This window comes from Vanessa cardui, chromosome 12 (genome assembly GCF_905220365.1).
Source record: "Vanessa cardui chromosome 12, ilVanCard2.1, whole genome shotgun sequence".
Classification (NCBI taxonomy): domain Eukaryota; kingdom Metazoa; phylum Arthropoda; class Insecta; order Lepidoptera; family Nymphalidae; genus Vanessa; species Vanessa cardui.
This window is the reverse complement of record NC_061134.1, coordinates 3,569,161-3,589,628: the sequence shown is the minus strand read 5'-3', so window position 1 is coordinate 3,589,628 and position 20,468 is coordinate 3,569,161. Positions and strand designations below refer to the sequence as shown.

The following is a 20,468-nucleotide window of genomic DNA, read 5'->3' as shown; positions in this document are numbered from 1 at the left end:
GCCTGTAAATTTTCCACTGCTGGGCTAAGGCCTCTTGCCTTTGAGGAGAACTTTAGAGCATATTCCAATACGTTGCTCCAATGCTCATCAATGATGGACATGTGGCAGAATTTAGTTGAAATCAGTCACATGCAAGTTTCCTCACGATATTTTTATTCAACGCCGAGCACGAGATGACTTACGTACACGAATATTCAGTGTTTCTTACCTGAGTTTTAACCTGCAATCATCGGTTAAGATTCACGTGTTCTAACCCCTGGGCCACCTCGTTTACAGGATAGGTGGTAACACTTAATTACATTGACTACATTTCATTTATACCAATAAAAATAAAAAAGTAGCATACTATACACAAGTTATACATATAAATGAAGCAAGATACTCAACACAACCTGATAGAAAGAGACGAAACTACGAACTATCATTTTTACGATATTTATAATTTTTATTACAGTTACAGGAATAAATATAAATAATAAAACCTAAAAAATATCTTAAAAATCCTTATCATTTGAAGTAACTGTTTACATACAATTGTTTAATTTGGTTAGAAAATCATAAAATAAATTGCAAGAAAATTAATCATACAAACAAAACAGGCTTTGAAGTAAAATGGCGACCCTTGTAACCGGAGCAAGGTCCAGTAGAAATGAGAGGAATATCGATCATTATAAATATCCAGCGCGCGCTAACGGCGCACGCGCACGCGACCTCTGTCATAGACTAAGGTATACCTAAGATATGCAAATATCTAGAAACCTTATACTTTTACATATTTGAATAAAAAAAAGGATATGCAATAATACTCAAACGTATTTTTGTTTGTGTATTAATTTACACGATTTTTATCAACAACTTTGACATTATCATTTATATATTTAATTTCAAACATAGTTAATTTAATTCAATGTGTCTGTTATATAAGACAACCCAAGACTCCACTGGCTTTTTTTCTTTTCGAAAATTAACAATTATTACTTACTCTAAAATTCTGATATCAACAGAGAGTTCACCTTTGTCTAACACTGACATTAGAATATTGTTTCACAATTAATCTTTCACGGAATCAAAGATTTCCCTTGTCAAGGTTGTTATTGCTGATTAGGTCATCGATATCAAAGCGACCAATAACTTTGAGCTTATCATTACTAGAAGTACTTTTACAATCTTTAATAAACATAGATAAAATGACAAATACAAGTATAAATAAATGTGATACATATTATAAATTAAACAGAACTCTTTATATTTTAATAACGCTTATTAACATCGTGTCGCCTTGATGTAAAAAAGTAAAGTGCTAGTGCAAAAGTCTTTATGAAAAATGTAAATAATACTTTTAACTACCGCTGATGACAGGAAAACTCGTTGAAATTGGGTTTTCACCCAGAGGATCGGAATAGCGATTTAAAAGGGTTCATTGCCACCATTTCACACGGTCTTAATTTGTCATTTCTGTGGTCATGTTTTCTTATAATTTGTTTTAAGTAAATAATGTAATACTAAATTATAGGAATGAAGTTAGCTTAGTGTTTTATGCCACAAATATTCACTCGTCATTTAGATAGGAATACCTCAATACAAAGCATTCATACATATACGAGAGAATCTTATAAGTGGTGGCTTTAAGGTCGCCTATTTTTCTACCATCAAAATTTGGATATATATGATAGGGTGTAAAGTAATAACAAAAGTTTTCGTTACATTTTATGTTATTTTAATTTAAAAAAATATACGAAATTTATTTTTCGTAACATTATAGATTGTAAGAACTATAGCATAAACGACAATTTAGTCTAGACTGAAGAAATCATTATATTGTGTAGTAGATACAGTCCTGATAAGAGCCCAATTGAACCTCAGCTTATCAAATTATCTACTTACCTACAAAACATTAAATATTAAAAAATGCCAACTGGCGTGTTGGTATATCTGCGACGTACGCATAATCTTTGCCAGTATTACACCTCGTAGATTGCTCCATGTTCTAAGATCTATAGATCACTGCGCTTGCTCTCGATACTTACTACGGATAGAAATTAACAACACGAGAAACGAACTCGTGAATTGCTTCTTTACTTATATTGCAACATGGTCGTATTTTCAGTGCAAGTGAGAATGAAATCGCATTTTTAAAAGAAAATGCATCGGTCGTAGTTGATGTGTTATTGAACATACGTAAAGAATAACATTCGACACTAAATATATTTTTCTTTAATAATTTATGTCATCGGTTTGAAAACTGGTCAATTTTTTTATTATTTAACGGATTTGGCATTACGGAATATTCCGATTTATTGGAATATTCCTTACAACGTCAATGTGCCTTCAACCTAATATTATGTTCCATGTGTATACAGCTTTACCGATAATTAAGTAAATGTATTTAAATACTTTATTCGAATAAAAGCTATATATACAAGTATCAACACTGGCATTTAAATAATTATATATAATTCAAATAAGCTACAGTAGCTTCAATCATTACCACAAAGAATAGTGTCAAGATTTCTGGGAGCATTCTTTTTTAGTGTCGTCAAAGTTTGAGCAAAATAGAGTCAGTCCTCTATTACGGAGGCAAAAAAATTGAATAACTCATTATGATAAATTAATACACAATACATATATATTTTTATAACCCATAGTCTATTTCCAACTTTTTTTTAACTGAAAAAGTCGAAAGATATCATTTGAAACAAGATTTGGGTTGATTATTTTCTTTACAATTTTCCGCAAAGATACAAAAATATTTTTGGGAAAACATATCCCATCATCGTTATCGATATGAATTAAAATCACATTATGTGTCAACGTAAACGTCATAACTAATAACAAGCAATTGAAAGATAAAACATCTCGTTGAAAAAGTACTTGATATACGATTCTAATAAGATTTCGCATAAAGTTCATCATTGTAATTCTATTCTTATCATACTTCGGTAACAAATACACAACTACTACAAATAAATATAAGCAATGATGTATTTCGCTATCTGCCTGTTTAATAAAAACAAAACACAACAATAATTTTTAACGTATTTGTCGTAATTGAAAGTCACGAATGGTCAATCACAAGGTACAGATCCACCAAGCATTTGCCGTATTTCAGTGGCGTCGCTGTATAAATTGCACGCGCTGATTAAACACTATCGCATCGGAAGTACATTCCGACAGCGATTTATTCATTCATTAGCTAAATAACCGCTTTATCCGCTAATTGGGGGATTGATAAAGATATTTTTAAGAATTAAAATGTTAGTCTCGATGCTCGGTCGAAGTTGCAACGTAACTCAGTGACCGGTCCCCGGGTTTAATTAAGATTACGGACGCTTGTTTATGTCTCGAAATGCAAGTCTTAAAAGTTTTCTACTTTATAATACTCTTACACTGACTTAAACTATACAAATATGTTAAATTACAAACCCCAAAACAATTTAAAAATTAAATCTAAGTTAATATTATTTTCAAAAACAAAATCAATAATTCATTAATAAGTCAACGCTATGTGTGCCTACATTGTCACGAGCTATAAGCTTGTATATTAAAAATTCCAACTCAATCGGTTAGGTGGTTTTACTACAACAATATTGATTTGCAACCCCTACTTACTTTAGCAAATATTAAAAAAAAACTCGTAATAATATAGGGGCACAGATAAAAAAAATAACGCAACATTAAAATTATTTAAGTATGTTTACTTCACGCTAGTTAAACACTTTTGTAAACAAATTCCATTGCATAAACCATAAAGGTAACTGCAATACATTTAATGTTTCTTACACATTATGTTTTATCTATATCAAGTATTAATTATATTTCACTTGGTGTTAGGGCTTAGTGCAAGCCCGTCTGGGTAGGTACCACCCACTCATCAGTTATTCTACCGCCAAACAACCGTACTCAGTAATGTTGTGTTCCGGTTTGAAGGGTGAGTGAGCCAGTGTAACTACAGGCACAAGGGATATAACATCTTAGTTCCTAAGGTTAGTGGCGCATTGACAATTTAAGGTATAGTTAATATTTCTTACAGCGTCATTGTCTATGGGCAATGGTGAACACTTACCATCAGGTGTCCCATATGCTCGTCCGCCAACCTATACCATAAAAAGAAAAAATATATATATATATAGGTATATATTACTCTTGCCCTACTATTACTTATTTAAATTGAGTTATTTGTGTATGTATATTGTTTCATTCAACAAAAAGAATAGTTTTGATTTAATTAGCAATTCATTAAAAAAAATAGATTATGTTATAATAATAATCAACAATAAAAATTCGAATTAAATTCGAGATTAATGTTAACTCCTAAAAGGCTGTGGGTAATAAACATTTTTATTGGTTTTTGAACGACAAAAATTCTAAGTATAATAAATAATAATATATTTAAATACTACTTTAATTATCAAAATTATTAATTTATTAAGTATTTGTTTAAGTGTTGCCCTTCCACAAAAAAAATTGTGTCGGATTATATCGAGAGTCATTCGTGCATATGTGTACGTGAATACACTTTTTGAAATTTGAATTCAAACTCATCACAATTTGCCTAATTGACCCGTGAACTCAATGCTCACGGTACAATAATTAGGTTAAATACAAGGAAAATACAATGTAGTTCCATACAAGTAACTTTTACTGAATGAGTTGCGAAAAGAACGAATGAAAACGGCGAACACTTTCACATTTATATTTATTCAAATTAGAAATCAAAAACAACACTAAAAGCTAATTTCTAATTGTTATATCGGAACAATGAAGGTTATTGCGAAGCAATCTGATAATAATTACGAGTAAGAAGATCTGTTATAATTACAAAGAGGGAATAGCAGTTCATAAATCTCCGTTCTAATAGAAAACAGAGTTTCAACCGGAACGAGACAACGCCGACCGTCGCAACCTTTGCCGTGATGTTATCGCGTTTAACATGTAAATCGCTAAGATTTATAAATGTTATACTTATCTATATACTTGTTTTGCCTCACGGTTTTGTTTGATAATCAAGATAGCGAACATTTATTGTAACAACATGAAATTTAACATCTACTACAACTTCTATAATCGAATTCTCTATTGATAACAATTCAATTTGTCATTTCACGTTAATATTTTTTTATTACTTTAAGAACATTTCGTATACTTAAATACTCAAAAGATGCCAAAAGGTAAGTATATTTTACATTATAATATAAATTAAAAAAAAATGTTTCGTGGTAAGAATAGAAAGAGCATGTAATAAATTCAAAGTAAATTCATACTGTAAATGATTTCAATGTACAAACAATGTTACTGTAACACGTACAGATTACCGAGACAAAAGGCACGCGTCGGGTGCGCGCGCGCAATTAGCGGTGATCACAATGAGTCTTAACTCCGGCAACAATAGCGAGATGGGAGATAGTGCTATCACAGGATCACGATGTTCCTGCACTCTGAATTAGTTTGCTTAACCTTTATCCGTATGAACCTCAGCGACAGATGTAGACCATAAAAATATAAATACGAACTCAAGTGCGTGAAACGCGCAGCAAAAGTAAAACCTTTTTGATGCGGAAACTTTTTACGCAAAAATATCGCACTCAAATTCGACCTTGAAAAATTACTTTCTGTGCTCTTGAAGAACTTTCACTTAAACATTTTAAAGTGATCACATTATCTAGAATTATAATATTAATATTAAAAGTATATTGCGATCTGTAAATTCTGGATATATGTACGTAATTTATATACTGACATGTTATTATTCGTACAAACATAATTTATATATTGGAAGTGATTTCAAATTTCGAAGCAACCTAATAATATTAGATTTTTTATTACATATATTAACCAAAGTAAATAGTAAAAAAAATTGAAACCTTGATATTAAATTAAAGAAAAAGAAAGAAATTTCCCTTACCTTTCATTTTACTCTGACAGCGTAACTGATCGATGATGCTCGTCAGTCTGTTCTCCCTGTGGGTGGCGCTCTTGCTCTCATCCCCTTCCTCCTTCAACACTTCATCATCTTTAATCACATCACCATCACTGCACTTTCCCTCGACATCATGGTCCAACGACATCGTTGTTTGCTGTTCCAAACTTTTAATCACTGTTTCAGACATGTTTAATGAAATGATTCGAAAAATAATTATTAAATTATGTTTTAAACCTATAGAGTAATTTTATAATTTAAAACAATTGCCATATATTATTATGTATGAAAATGAAAGAAACAGAATGAAAAATTAAAAATGCAAGCAACATTTTAATCACGATTCCAAATCTTTTGACAGAAAAACTGGTATTGCAGTAATAAATAGTGCGAACCAATCTTTTTTTTTATATCATAGGTTTATAATCCGTCAGAGCCATAAATTAAAGTACAAACATGAATTTAAAATAAAAAAACGAATGTTTGCGTGAAATTCTAGAAAAGAGCAGTGCACTAGCAGTTCTGGCAACGCGTTGCTATTATTAAGTTATACGTTAAATTATATTACAAGGTAGCTAAAAATCATCTCTAAAGCACGTTGAATATAATGGTACCAATTTTATATCAAAATATTCAGCGGTTTTTGCGTAAACCGCGTTCAAAAAAGCAGCATTTTTTTAAAGATACGGCTAGATCATCAATTTCAAGCCATCGGTCAACATGAAATTTAAGAAAATTGAATGATAAGATCATTATAAGTACATTAGTAAATGTAACTTTCACTTATTCTAAAACCAGCTACGGTGAAACCTATTTAATGTTGTTATCGCTACGAAAGGTGAGTGAGCCAGTGTAATAGATGATACGGTTGGAGACACATTGGTAACATATAGAAATAACAAAAAAATCACTAACAATCTACTCTTACAATGCCTACTTTTTGCGGTTTTTGTTTACATACCATTACCATTTTTTTGTTATTATAAGTCTCATATGTAATTAATATTAACTTATTAAATATTAACTTTGTCTTTTAAGTCTGTCTAAAATATTAAAGTGAGAAAGCTGATTTGACCAAATGTTTAAAACGCGTGCATCTTAACCGCTGATCGCGGGTTCAAATCCGGACAATCACCACTATTTGTTCACCAATGTTCACCAATTTTCATGTAGCTAATTTATAAATACCTCGAGTTCCGTGGCGCAAAAAACATCGTCAAGAAATCTGTACGTGTCTAATTTCAGTTAAATATCTATTGAAGCATCCTGGTAAAATAAGCTTCAAGGATTCTATTCAAGCTGTTGCACCTTTATATGCTATTAATTCACTTTTTACGTCATGTATTATACATGTATAAAAGGGCTTAGTAGCTCTGCTTAGAATATCAATAACTTTCAGAAGCAAAGGAGGTTATACTAAACAGTAACGTATTAGAAACATATACAAAATGCAACGATTGTTTGAATAGTTGTTAGCCTGTTCATTCGCAGGTCATGACATGCCTCTGAAAGCACATACAAACTTTTAGTCCCACTCCTTAAATCTGTCATATTGATCGACACGGTTACATTTTTGCTATTGTACTCCTACACAAGCCTAACCTCCGTCAAAAAAACAACACTATGTACTATACTACTAATAGTAACCAAGGAACTACAATTATAAATAAAAACAATTCGTGGTTTGTTTATTTATGTTTAGCTTTCGAGGACCGTGGTAGTAACAGCAAGACAGTTTCCTTAGGACCTATGTAGGAATCCTCTGTTAAATCTTAAGATATTTACTAGCAGTCTTCCATAATATTATATTACTATTTTGTCAGTTCATTTATAATATTATATGTGACGCATTCATACAATGTATCGCAGACGCAGTTTTTTCTTATATAATTATACTTTCATTGTCTTACTTTTATAAGACCTTTTACATTTATCCGCATGACATAACCTTAAAAATAGTTAGTTAATATTATAAAATAATCCTTTGTTATTTAAAGGACATCACCTGAATATATACTGCACTTCACAATAATTTTATTAATAAATTATGTATAAATAAACCGACGTGCAATTTGTTCAGCTGTAAACAGTTAATTTAAAAATAAACGTCTTAAAGATGAACTTCGCATAATGACTTATTTTATTAATTAAAATGATATCTGATAATGTTTACGCTAAATAGATTTAAAATTTGGACACAAATTCGATCAAATTGATTAGCTAGAACATTATCTGCATGTTCAAAGTTCAAACCTTCGATTTCGCGCGCAAACATAGCTAATAAATAATCTATTTTTTTTTAATACGAAGACACACATCATAAGTGAAAGTCCTAATAATAAATATACATACTTGTTTGTTTTTTAATACAATTAAATTATTTGTGACACTATAGAACTTCTTACAATAACTTAAAACAAGCAAAGCGCTATCTGTCTTTATTGGTTATCATATAAGTGTTTGGACGGAATAAGATTAGTCACAACATAATCAAAATGATAAATATACTATATGTCCGTGACTATGACCTTTACGTTGAAACATTTTATGTATTTTATTTGATAATAAGCTGTCGACTTAAAGGAATACATTCAGGTAAACTAAATCTGCAAAAGATCCGATCTTTGGCATAACCTTACTTTGGAAATGTAATACTTATCAACCGGGTGACTTGTGTAAATATACCTTTATCTACATTTTTATTTTCAAGTATTTTTGAAGTAAAGATTCGTCAATAAATCAGAAAATCTATTGAAATTGTCAACGCTGTGTCATGCGTATAAATGCAAGGAAAAAAAGAAATGTTTTTCATTACATTCCTACAAATCAATCGTAAAATACATATTATATTTAAATTTTTATATTTCATATAAAGAAAAACTGAACACGTGTAATTACTGATTAATATTCAAAATTTAGTGAGCAATGATCAAGATAGTTTTAAATACGGTATACGTTTATATGCGTGAATGTATAATACATTTGAACAAACTATATTTTTTATAGCAAGTGATGAAGTCGTCACAGCATTAGTAGCGATTGTATTCAATAGTACAACTATGAGACTCGGTACACGAGTGTTGCAATCAATCACCCATGATAGCTACACAATAAACAAGACTATGCTTTTAATGTAATGTATCGTTCAAAATTGTAACCGATCACGCCTTCTATTGTCTATAGGAACCACCTGCTTGTAAAGGTCAATCATATTTCATTACCGAACGCTACGAAACGCCACGGAAGTAATATATCAATTATTCAAAAACAAAACCTTCAGATATCATACCAAAAATTAACGAAATCACTTATATAACCTTATTTTTAATCCATATAACACATCACTTTGAAACACGAATGTATTTTGTAATAAATAATTTTCACTTTAAAAAAAAATTGTAAAGGTAATTCAACAGGTATGGCGGTTCGGTTTATCGCGCGTTCAACTGATAACTGTGGTGTCAGGTCAAACGAGCAAATGGGGCATGCTACGTACACTGATAAGAAACGATAACGGGCTCTTAACCTTCCGATGCCACTTGCTTCGTATCCTGAAGAATTCAAGCGTAACCAGGGAGGTTGGGATCATACGATCCATTGAATAACACGTTTCATCGTTTTATAAAATTCAAATATATTATAATTGGAATTATTATTATTTTGAATCGAAATTTAAACATTAAAAAAATTAATTCTTGCATCACAGATAAATAATGTAAAATTAAATTATTTAATGTAAATTATTATGTAATAAACAATTTAAAAAAAGAACTCTATTCCCGAAGTTAAACTGAATTTAAAGTATCAAAGCAGGACATTAAAAACAGTTTTATCTGTAGCAAGAGAATATATCCAAAAGATGTTATAAATTGTAACAGTGTTAGTACCTAGTAAATACAATGAAAGGGCACAAGTACAGACATGCGACCGGTCATAGCGTCGTGACTGCTGATAAGCTGATAACACTGATAACGAATGAACCGCGGACAAAGCGAAACGTATCGTGTTCAAGGAAAACCGCCGATAATGCACATTGCCGGTGAAATCCAAGACGCCACTCAGAAATTATATAAAAATAAATAAACCCATGTCTAAAAAAATAAGGAGATGGTTTTGAACATATTCCACCACGCTGTTCCAATGCGGTTTGATTGAATGTAGGTGTGGCAGAATTTCTATGAAATTTGACACATACAGGTTTCCTCGCGATGTTTTTTTAGGAGAGGAGGCCCTAACCTAGCTGTGGGAAATTTACAGGCTGTGGTTGTTTGTTGTTGTTGTTATTACCTAAAAAGTTATTAAATAAAAAATAAAATTTCATCTTCCATAATTAAATATACATGAAATTAACAATAAAATTATAACATCACCAATTCGATTTGATAAAGCAGTTAACAAAGTTCAGAACTTAAAACTCGAGCAATGAAATACACGCGCCCTGAAAAGTACGAAACAAGAAAATATTCTTGTCTGATATTCTTATCTACAAACTGTTCAATATTTATCAGATTTTAAGTAGACAACTTACATTCGCATTTTAGTTTACCCTCAGGTCCAATTTTAGCATTGGATGACATATTGAATTTATTGTGTCGTAAGAAGCGGACTATCAGGACGCTTCTAACGACACCCTATTTGTCTAACCATTATGAGAAGTTTTACGGAACAGATGAACATGACTGACTTATACGAAGTCTAAAATTCTTCCGATAAATTAGCTTATTCGTTTTTACGACGATTCGGCACCTATTCTGATCATACGCTGACTCAATAAAATACAGTCTGAATAAATAAAATGCTTCAAAATAACATTAACCCTTAAAAATTGTCTATATTTTTTAGATGTACAAATGCCCCCGTGATGATAAATCGTCACCATTATCCATAGATATTTTGCTATTGCTATAAAATTTTACCATTCTTTACCTAGCCAATATACCACTATCTTGGGAGCTAAGGTGATATGGCCTAACAGGTGGTACCTCTCACTTCTCAGACTGGTTGGCACAGAGCCCTAACACCTAAGTATTGTTTTTTATTATTAAAAATATTATTGGTAAATAAATTGAAGACTTATCAGATTTCACTGACGCGTAATATCTTTATGATTTTTTATGCGTCATGGACTATTGATATCGAATCGATGTTGTTTAAATGAACGACGAAAATAAATACGAGTACATACCTATTAACGCACACACTTAAAAAAACCTATAAAGGAAAACTCAAATCAAAGAATCGAGATAAAGAATCAAAGTTTTTGGGCTTGTAGTTGTGTTGTTGTCTATCAAAAATTTAAAGGACTTGGCTCAATTTATATATTGGCTACAATATTTTTATACGAAAAGCGCCTGATAAATAAATCGATCTATTTATACGATACGATTATTGAGTATTTGAAAAAAATATTTATTCATACAAAATGCTTCAGACATGTAAATACACACAATTAAAGAATTATTCCCGTTTAAAATTTATACAATTTGTGACTTACTCAAATCATAACCAGCCATATTAATTAATCGATATATGATCTGCGTATTTTTTTATTTTGATACATAGTTAACTATACAAATACAGAAGATATTACGTAGGTATTGCAAACTAATAGAGGTATTAAACAATTGTATAAACATCATATACACAGACAAGTGCGGTCGGTTTATAGCTGTTGGCAAGAACACTAGTCTTTGGTAACGTCACAAGCGTCATAGGCTAAATTTGGCGGCGCGAGGTCGTGACCCGACGCCCTACACACGTTCTTACTGATAATATTCTAATAATTGCAAAAGTGACGACGTGGTGCTACTGATAACGTCCTTTTGTACACATATGTAGATAATTTCTGTTACCTATAGAAAACGTATTACGGACTAGGGTTTATTATTGACTATAACTTCGATAGTAATAACGAAACATATACATAGGACAACGACAAAAATTTTATCGCAATGTCGGCAGTGTCAAAACCCTATTGTTTAACAACAATATATAGTAGACTACATATAATTTAAATGTAAAGTCGTACAGCGGACAAAAATATCAATTACAAATATCAATAAGTATATATATTAAATTTTCACACAGCAATAAAGCGGTTTTTAATATAATAAGTTTGGAAATAGGCTATTTAAAAGGTTTTCATTCATCAATTCATGTTAAATTATTTAGTTAAGGTTAAAGAGCTCAATAAAAGTTGTTATTTTTTTAAGTCTGTACATATTTACTGTAAAAGATTTTATTTAAAATTCTATATTTAAATAGCGCGCCAAAACGTTACTTTGTTACTTTGACAATATGGCGTTGTAATGGGGTCGGATACGTCACTTGCTTGTATTGTAATCTGTGACACATACTATAAACGACATACATTTGTTGCAAACAAAAAACCAAAGGCGATTGGATTAACATTTTAACAGTGATTAATGTAGGTAACAAAATAAGTTATAAATGATGTGCATTTCTGAAATGTACTAATACGTTATCAAAAACCCCGGAAAACTATTTGTAATCGCCAAAGTGCCAACCTATATCGAATTGCGCTGAAAGTGGTTGCAACTTTCTCGAAGCAATCTTAAAGACATAGCGAATACTAGAAATATTTTCTTCTATATAGACTATTTCGATATAATTAAATATATTTATTTTACGATTTAACTCAGAATGTAAATATTCTGTTATTGATTGGAACTTATAACACCTATAATATTTTTAACGGAATGTCTCATGTATCTTCAAAAATACTTAAGAATTTTTTTATGAAATTCGTCTATTATTTCGGCGTACCATTAAATTTAATTAAATTTAGAAATTAAAAAAAACAAGGGCATGAGGGTTTTTTCATAGAATCTCTAATGTATGAATAATTTATAATATACCTATGCATATATATCTATATTATGAAATGTATATAGCGAATACTTATATAACTAGACCTGTTATATATTATTAAATATATAGAGTATTTTAAAATTTAGGGTAGAACGTTTCATCATATCAAATAAATAGGAAGCTAACTAACAGTGAGATATAATAAGAATGATCTTAGATCATTTCGGAGATATTTTCGGAATTGTAATAAGTACCACAAGTTTGGATGGCGGTCGACAGCGTGCGTCTAATTCCGGCGGCGAGGTCGTGACCCGACGCCCTGCGTCGCACGTTTCAGACATTTGTATTACATACGTATAAAGTAGTGATTACCAGTTAGCATCTAATTAATTCTATGCAAAGATCTACATACGAACATCAAGTTAAAAGAGTTCATAATCTTATACTCATAACTTTTTCCTGTAGAGTTATGACTGTAGAATTTATAAAAACAAAAAACAAATACTGCATACAATAATACAAAACAAATATAACAGTTTATTCTTTGTTATAGAAGAAGGGGGAAAGAAAAAGATATAAATATAGAGCATAGCGCTATCTCATTCTAAGAACATAATAATTTAAAGTCGAACATGTTATTTTAACGAATTTCCTGTAATCTACGTATTTCATATGTATTGTAATTACTTTTGTATTACACGTATTTATCATGCTAGTCATTTTCAAACAACATTCTAATCTATAAGACTCGAGAAAATCTCAGTCCATTGAACTATTTTATATGATTTTCTAAATATAAAACTGTAATTTGTTTTATAAGAAAATGCGTATGATATACATAATATGTCAGTGACATATTTTAGCATATTTTTCTTCACGGGTGACCGATGTGTGGTATTTATTTGTAATGTGTTTGGGTGTTTGGCGAGGTTCCACGTCTAGATGTATTTCAGGAGGGGCCGAGGTCGTGACCCACCATCCGAGGGGTGCTTGTGTGCGATAGTAGCTGGGAATAGTTCAGAGCTGATTGAAAAGACTTACTATAGAGTTTTTTAAGCGAAAATTCAGAGAAGTTAACAGTAAATGTCTTTTAATATAAAATGTATATTAATATTATAAATGTGAAAGTAACTCTGCCGAAACCAAAGAAAGACATATTATGTCCTATGTACAGCAACGAAAAAATATGGGCTGCTGATGAAGGTAGCCCTGTCTATCTGTTGGTTTTTCACGACCAAACCGCTGAACGGAATTTGATGAAATTTGGTATGAAGAAAACTTGATCTCCAAGAAAGTCATAGGCTACTTTTTTGCCTAACACGTGACAATCAACACCCTAAAAAGCGAGCAAACCGCGGGCGACTACTAGTAATCTGATTAAGAAGACTATTGTTTTTCCGTCATACTTTCAACAATACTCATATTGTAATTTGTTCTTATTAAATTTGTATTCTAAATTTATTTATTAGATTTTACTGCCACCAAAGCAAATGGTGGTGGAATTACTTTCAAATTAAATAAATATATTAAAATGATTATTAAACAATAAAGGTATAAAGTATTATTAACGTTTTACGTAAGACGTTATTTTTTGAAAAGAAACAAAATGTCTCAGTCGTAATGGAAAACAATGCAACTCAAATCTGCAATTCGAAACAATCCCTCCTGTACACCTGTGTAATTACAAGTAGACTAGTTGTGTCGTTCGTCAAAGTCATTACTTGGCCAATTTAAAATGAATATAAAATTGGTAAGCGTTTTATTTTTCATAAAAACCTTTTAAATTTTAATTCCAAACGAAAATATTTTTCTATACGCACAATAAAATTGGAGCGTCTGTTTGTAATATTAAAATAACTGCTTTTTAATAAATTCACACGGTACATACATCGAAATAACATTTTTTACAATTTTTGTCTATCTGTTTTTTCTAAACTCTGGAACAGCTGAACCGATTTTGACGGGACTTACACTGGCAGAAAGATGATGTAATAAGGAATAACTTAAGGGTACAACGATCACTTTTTTTTTAATTCAAACGAGTCCGTAGTCGCGGGTACAGCTAGTTATATAAACATATATTAAGGAGACTATATATAAATATATTTTTTAAATTAAGTCAAATACCAAATTGTTGTAAGACAATAAGACAGTCCTTATAATATAATTTCTTTATGCACATTCAGGTTCGAAGCATAAACATTTTGTTTTTTCTTCTACTAAAAGAAACTACGACGCAATACAATAATCCAGACTTGGATGAAATGGAACAATTCCACTACAATCCAAACGTTCCAAATGTATATCAACAGTATCCTAACCAGGTGTACGTTGACAACAAATGGAGTCCACAAGAAAATTTCAACTATGAGGATTATAATGACTACATCGAGGAGAATACTTGTGTGTGCGATGACTGTGATAATCTGAAACCATCTTGCCGTAATATGTGCCCCAATTGTGCTCCAATACCACCCTTTCCAGGACCTGGCTATATATTTTTATCCTACCCTTATCCTTATCCTGTAACATCTAAGCCACGTTCTAAAAAATCAACAAAAACAACAATCGCATCAACTATAAAAACCACAAGTGAAGTGACAACGGAAAAAACGACTAAGGAAACTGAACGGTATGAAGAACAAACTGATGTAGGTTTAATTGACAAATTAGATAATTCGAAAGTGCCTGACATCATCTCTAAACCGCTCGAAGTGAAAGATAAGAGCCAATACATGATGACGGCATTAAGACGAACCAAGCCTAATTGGGTACCCAAGTATGGAATACTGCCAATTTCTGACCAATTTGCGGAGAAATTGATGCTACAACTAAGAAGCATGAAACTGCTCCATCCGCGTAAAGATTATTTACGTAATGTTGATAATATAAAACTTGTTAACTAGAATCGTTATTGAAATATAATTGTTATTTCCATGAAGTACTTTGATATGATTATATATTAAATATATTTTTACCATAATTTTAGTTGTTTATATTAAATATTTGTATGTATAATTAGTGATCCGCCCGGCTTCGCACGGGTGACATCACATTAGAAACTTCTAAAAGTATGAGTGTTTCCTTACTAAATTGTCCATGTATTATTTATAAAATCTTCTTCTCGAATCACTCTATGTATTAAAAAAACCGCATCAAAATCCGTTGCGTAGATTTAAAGATTTAAGCAAACAGTGGGGATATAGGGACAGAGAAAGCGACTTTGTTTTATATGTTTTATGTAGTGAAGTTATTTCAGATTTTTTTTGCAATTGCAATAAAATACAAACAATATTTTATGTTAGTAATAAAATTATTTTTGTGAAACACCATAGAATGTTGAGGAAAAATATAATTTACTATTTGAATAAATAAAATAAATGCTTACAGTAAAAGAAAGAAAAATAATTTGTCTTGAGGTTATAATAATAATATTTATTATTATTATTATATGAAGGTGGAATGAATAATATATTTTAATTACAAGATACTCGATGCCGTTTTTGACAACAATTTTCTTGGTTTGTATATACATAATTTATAAAATTATTTTTTTTATTTTTATTCTATAAAAACAAAAGATATCAATTTAGTAATTTTTCAGATAACAAACATTGAAATTGTTATATTCATTCATAAATCATTATCTCAGTACGCACCCAGTGTATACTTTCAACGGCCTCAGTCATATACACGGGCAGCTTATTTTGAGCAATATGATGATCAGGAATACACATGGGCAACAGAAAAGAGCCATAACCATAATAGAAGAAGGAAATACAGTTATTATTCTGGCAGTTCTGAGTTTGATTATGGATCAAACAGATTAAAATGCAAGTGTTCTTGTAGAAAATGTAGAAAAAATAGGCATTCATATTATGACCAACAAAACGACTGCTGTGTATCTTTTTGTATTAAATGCTCAAATAGAAATGATATTTATGATTTCGATTATACAACTCAAACTACGACTACTGAAACGAATCCTGAAACAAATGGTAATTTATGTCCATCGCTGCCTTGGTTTGAGTGTTATCAACAAGCAATTACGATTGATGAAGACGCAATTAACGATTTTTACAAGATAAAAACTTACAAAATAAAACATAAAAAAGGTAAAAAGGGTAAAAAAGACAATGATGATGATGATGATGATGAAGATAGTGATGAAGATAAACATAAAGACAAAGATGATGACAAGGATAATAAGAATAATACGACCACTATTTCTACCACTACTAAAGCGACAACAACAGAAGCAACTACAACAACGGAAGCAACTACAACAACAGAAGCAACTACAACAACAAAAGTAACTACAACAACAAAAGTAACTACAACAACAATAAGAAGAACATCAGAGTCAACGGTTCCCTATCGAGGGAATGATGAAGGCAAATTATTGTTAAATAGTTATTTTCCAAAAAAGAGGTCATGCCTTAGAAATAATTGCTTAAGAGATAATACAGGACGTAAAATAGGAAGATATTTTTATAACGATTTGGTTTTGCGACCAACAGTGCGTAGTACTTCATACAATTTTGACAATTATTAATTTAATCGTAAAATAAATTTAATATAAATTTTAACATTTACGTTTTGAAAAGGTAATATTAATTATACAATACCTAGTAAGTACCTCGTAACGTGACGTTTATTTTATAGATCCAATAGGCGTCTTTACATTGTCGACACCAAATTTTTACTTTTAATTACCTTAAAGTAATAACACAAGTATATTTATTTTTTAATTAGTTATATTTTCAGTGATGATAGTGATATTATAGTAGTAGTAGTAGTTGTAAAAATAGAAAAGATTATCGCCAATAAGTATTTTAATTATAAGGCATTTAATGATGATACAAAATTAAATCATTATCAAAAAAAACTGTAATAAATAAAACGTATTTATATATATGTATAAAAATATACATTAACACTAATGTGCGAGCATAATTGATCTTATCACTTAAAGTATCTTTCAGATATTTCTTGAATGAAGTTTTCAAAATAAGAGATATTATTACGATATTTTAAAAATATTATTTATAAAATAAACACATATTCAAACAAAATGAATATTCAATTTTACGTCACATCTGCACATTCCAATAACAAATAAACAATTATATAATAGTGATTGTTTTGAATATGATAATAAAATTGGAAGTATTGATTCACTATTAATCAAAATAAATATAATATTTAAAAAAAAATCCAAGAAAAATATTGTAAATCTTAAAAAGTTCAAATTTCACTTTTTAAATAACAACATTAAAATGAACTCATTATGTCAGATGAATTATTATTATACTTCGAGATAAAACAGATATGAACGAAATACTTACTTATCCAGTACATTATGATTTAAACAGCCTGCATGTTAAGTACTGATAATTAATAACTGAAAATCAATTTACACCTTCCGAACATTATTTTGAAGGATCGATATCCTCGAAACCATTTGATAACAAGAACGATTACATTTATTCAAAGTTAAACCAATGTTTGGAACAGTAAATAGCAAAAAAATACACTTATTTCACTTTTTGTAACACTTCACTTCGATCACATGAAGTCATGAAAAACGTTTTAAATATGGCCGAATAATTGGTTTTTATTACAAATTACCGATACAATGCCGACATGCAGCGTGGCCTGACCTTTCAGAAGTTAGCGCGACTGCGCGAGAGTCGCGCGGGGTCACAAACGAATTATTTTTAGAGTTGAAAGTTCGAAATACATCGTTTCAGGCGTCTTTCCATAGCTACATACGCTTCCGTTTATATCTGGAGAAACTTAGATAAATACATGTTTTGCATAGACAAAAAACGGATAACGCCACTTTTTTTTATAATAATAAGCAAAAGCTCCATTCAGTGATTTTCATATATTTTATTCATTACAATAATTCGACTATTATAATTTTATAAGTAGTAACTTAAATAATTGAGTTTTTTAAGAAGAGTTTTTTTTTAATTAATAAACTCTAATTTATGTCGATAATGTTTCAGTAATTATTTAAAAAAAAAACACGATTTAAATAAACGAGAGTTAGGTACATAATAATAAAAGCAAACTCTCCTTAATAATTTCAGCATACATTGTGTGTTCAGGTGGTATCTATTATAGACTTGGCTCGTGCCTACTCGACCCCTTGGTGTAAAGGTCAGATGTAATCGAACATTCTATCAACCACGGCTGCCATTAAATTGTTAAGCTTGACCTTTTAACAAACGCTACCTAACTTCGCAGATGAATTGACCGGCTGTTAGATACTTTAATTGATAACATTTAATTAAATTCCTTTATAGTGAATAAGGAATCTGAATATGTTCTGAGAATCTGAAACTCGTAATAGAGCGACGCGGCGCACGCAAAACACTAAATGGACTTTGACATTTTAAAAATATTAGCGAATGAAACTTTATATAATATGTTGAACGTTTCTCTAAAAATAAATATGTAAAAAAACAAAGATTGATATAAAACAAATATAAGACCACACTTTTAGTTTCGGCACTTGAAAATCGTTCATTATTTTTTTAATACTTTGAATAAATAAAATTAATTATAATAGGGCAAATCTCTAAATAATGAAACGAAATATTTTATGTACCGAAATCAGTTGAATCATTTCATTTGCTCAAACAATGCTAATTTATTTGCGTATCGCTATTGATTTAATTTGACACTATGTACCTATATATTTTCCTTTGGATAACTTCAATGAGGTAATCCAATTGACGTAAGCCCAGTAATCACAGTCTTAAGTTTGCCTTAAATGTGAAAGAGTTCGACAAAGTTACTCATAGGTCCTTCCAGTTAGAATATGCAATACTAATCGGCGGTACCTTTCTATTCAATTTACCTTTGAAGGCTCTTTGCTTGGATATATAAGAGAAGTAACAATTAAAAACATGAAACGAGATAAGATAGCTAAAGTAATTATTAAATAAACTCTTCTATTTTAATAAATAAAGAAAGCACCACGAACAACATCTTAAATCACTATATTACTAAAATAAATTTAACAGAATCAAAAAAAAACTTTAATCAAATTATACGCCTGAACAAAAAAGTGAGCAAATCCGTTAAAACGATACATTGCTACATATTGAGATTAATTTTTTAGTTCATCCTCGGGAGCATTTAGCTGAAGCTGTGGGTGAATGAGATGGGAATATGACGTCTCTTGTTTCAGACAGGGAGTACTGTACGCGCTAGCGAAGAAAACGTAGACCAACTTTTACTTAGTGGAAGCCCATTTATATAAGAGCATACATCATCATACATTCTACCGACAATCAGCAGTATTCAGTATTTTTATGTTTCGGTTTGAAGGATGAGTTAGCAGTGTAACTACGAGCACAAGAGGCATAACATCTTAGTCCCTAATAATAGCAATGTAATAAATAGTTATTTTATAAAAAATTATAATAAGTGTCTAAAATTTTAAAGATGGTGATCGTCAGTGAAATATTTACGTGAGCGTCATTGCTGTGAAATTAATAAATTACTGAGCAGATTATACGTAATTTGGCCAATTACTTTATAAATACATTTAAGGCTGTATAAATCATCGAAATCAGATGATACGTTATTTACTTGGTGGTAAGGCCTTGTACATTATGCCTATCTAGTTTGTACCTAACAAAATCAGTCTCAAATCTTTATCAAAATATACTTAAACGGTGATTGAGGTAGTGTAACTAAAAAC

The 20,468-nt window shown here is 30.5% G+C and overlaps 2 protein-coding genes across 2 annotated transcripts; both read left to right on the top strand.

Annotated features, from left to right (window-relative positions):
• Positions 1-14,410: 14,410 nt before the first annotated feature.
• LOC124534149 lies at positions 14,411-15,654 on the top strand. Its single transcript, XM_047109844.1, has 2 exons — positions 14,411-14,498; positions 14,935-15,654. The coding sequence occupies exons 1-2, from the start codon at positions 14,484-14,486 to the stop codon at positions 15,652-15,654; spliced, it is 735 nt and encodes a 244-aa protein (XP_046965800.1). The 5' UTR covers positions 14,411-14,483.
• A 470-nt stretch (positions 15,655-16,124) lies between these two features.
• LOC124534440 lies at positions 16,125-17,509 on the top strand. Its single transcript, XM_047110318.1, has 2 exons — positions 16,125-16,269; positions 16,353-17,509. The coding sequence occupies exons 1-2, from the start codon at positions 16,243-16,245 to the stop codon at positions 17,301-17,303; spliced, it is 978 nt and encodes a 325-aa protein (XP_046966274.1). The 5' UTR covers positions 16,125-16,242; the 3' UTR covers positions 17,304-17,509.
• The last annotated feature ends 2,959 nt before the right edge of the window (positions 17,510-20,468 follow it).

Coding starts and splice junctions, on each gene's coding strand:
- LOC124534440 (XM_047110318.1), top strand. CDS start 16,243: ATGCCGTTTTTGACAACAATTTTCTTG. Junction 16,270..16,352: donor TTTTGACAACAATTTTCTTG/GTTTGTATATAC, acceptor GTAATTTTTCAG/ATAACAAACATTGAAATTGT.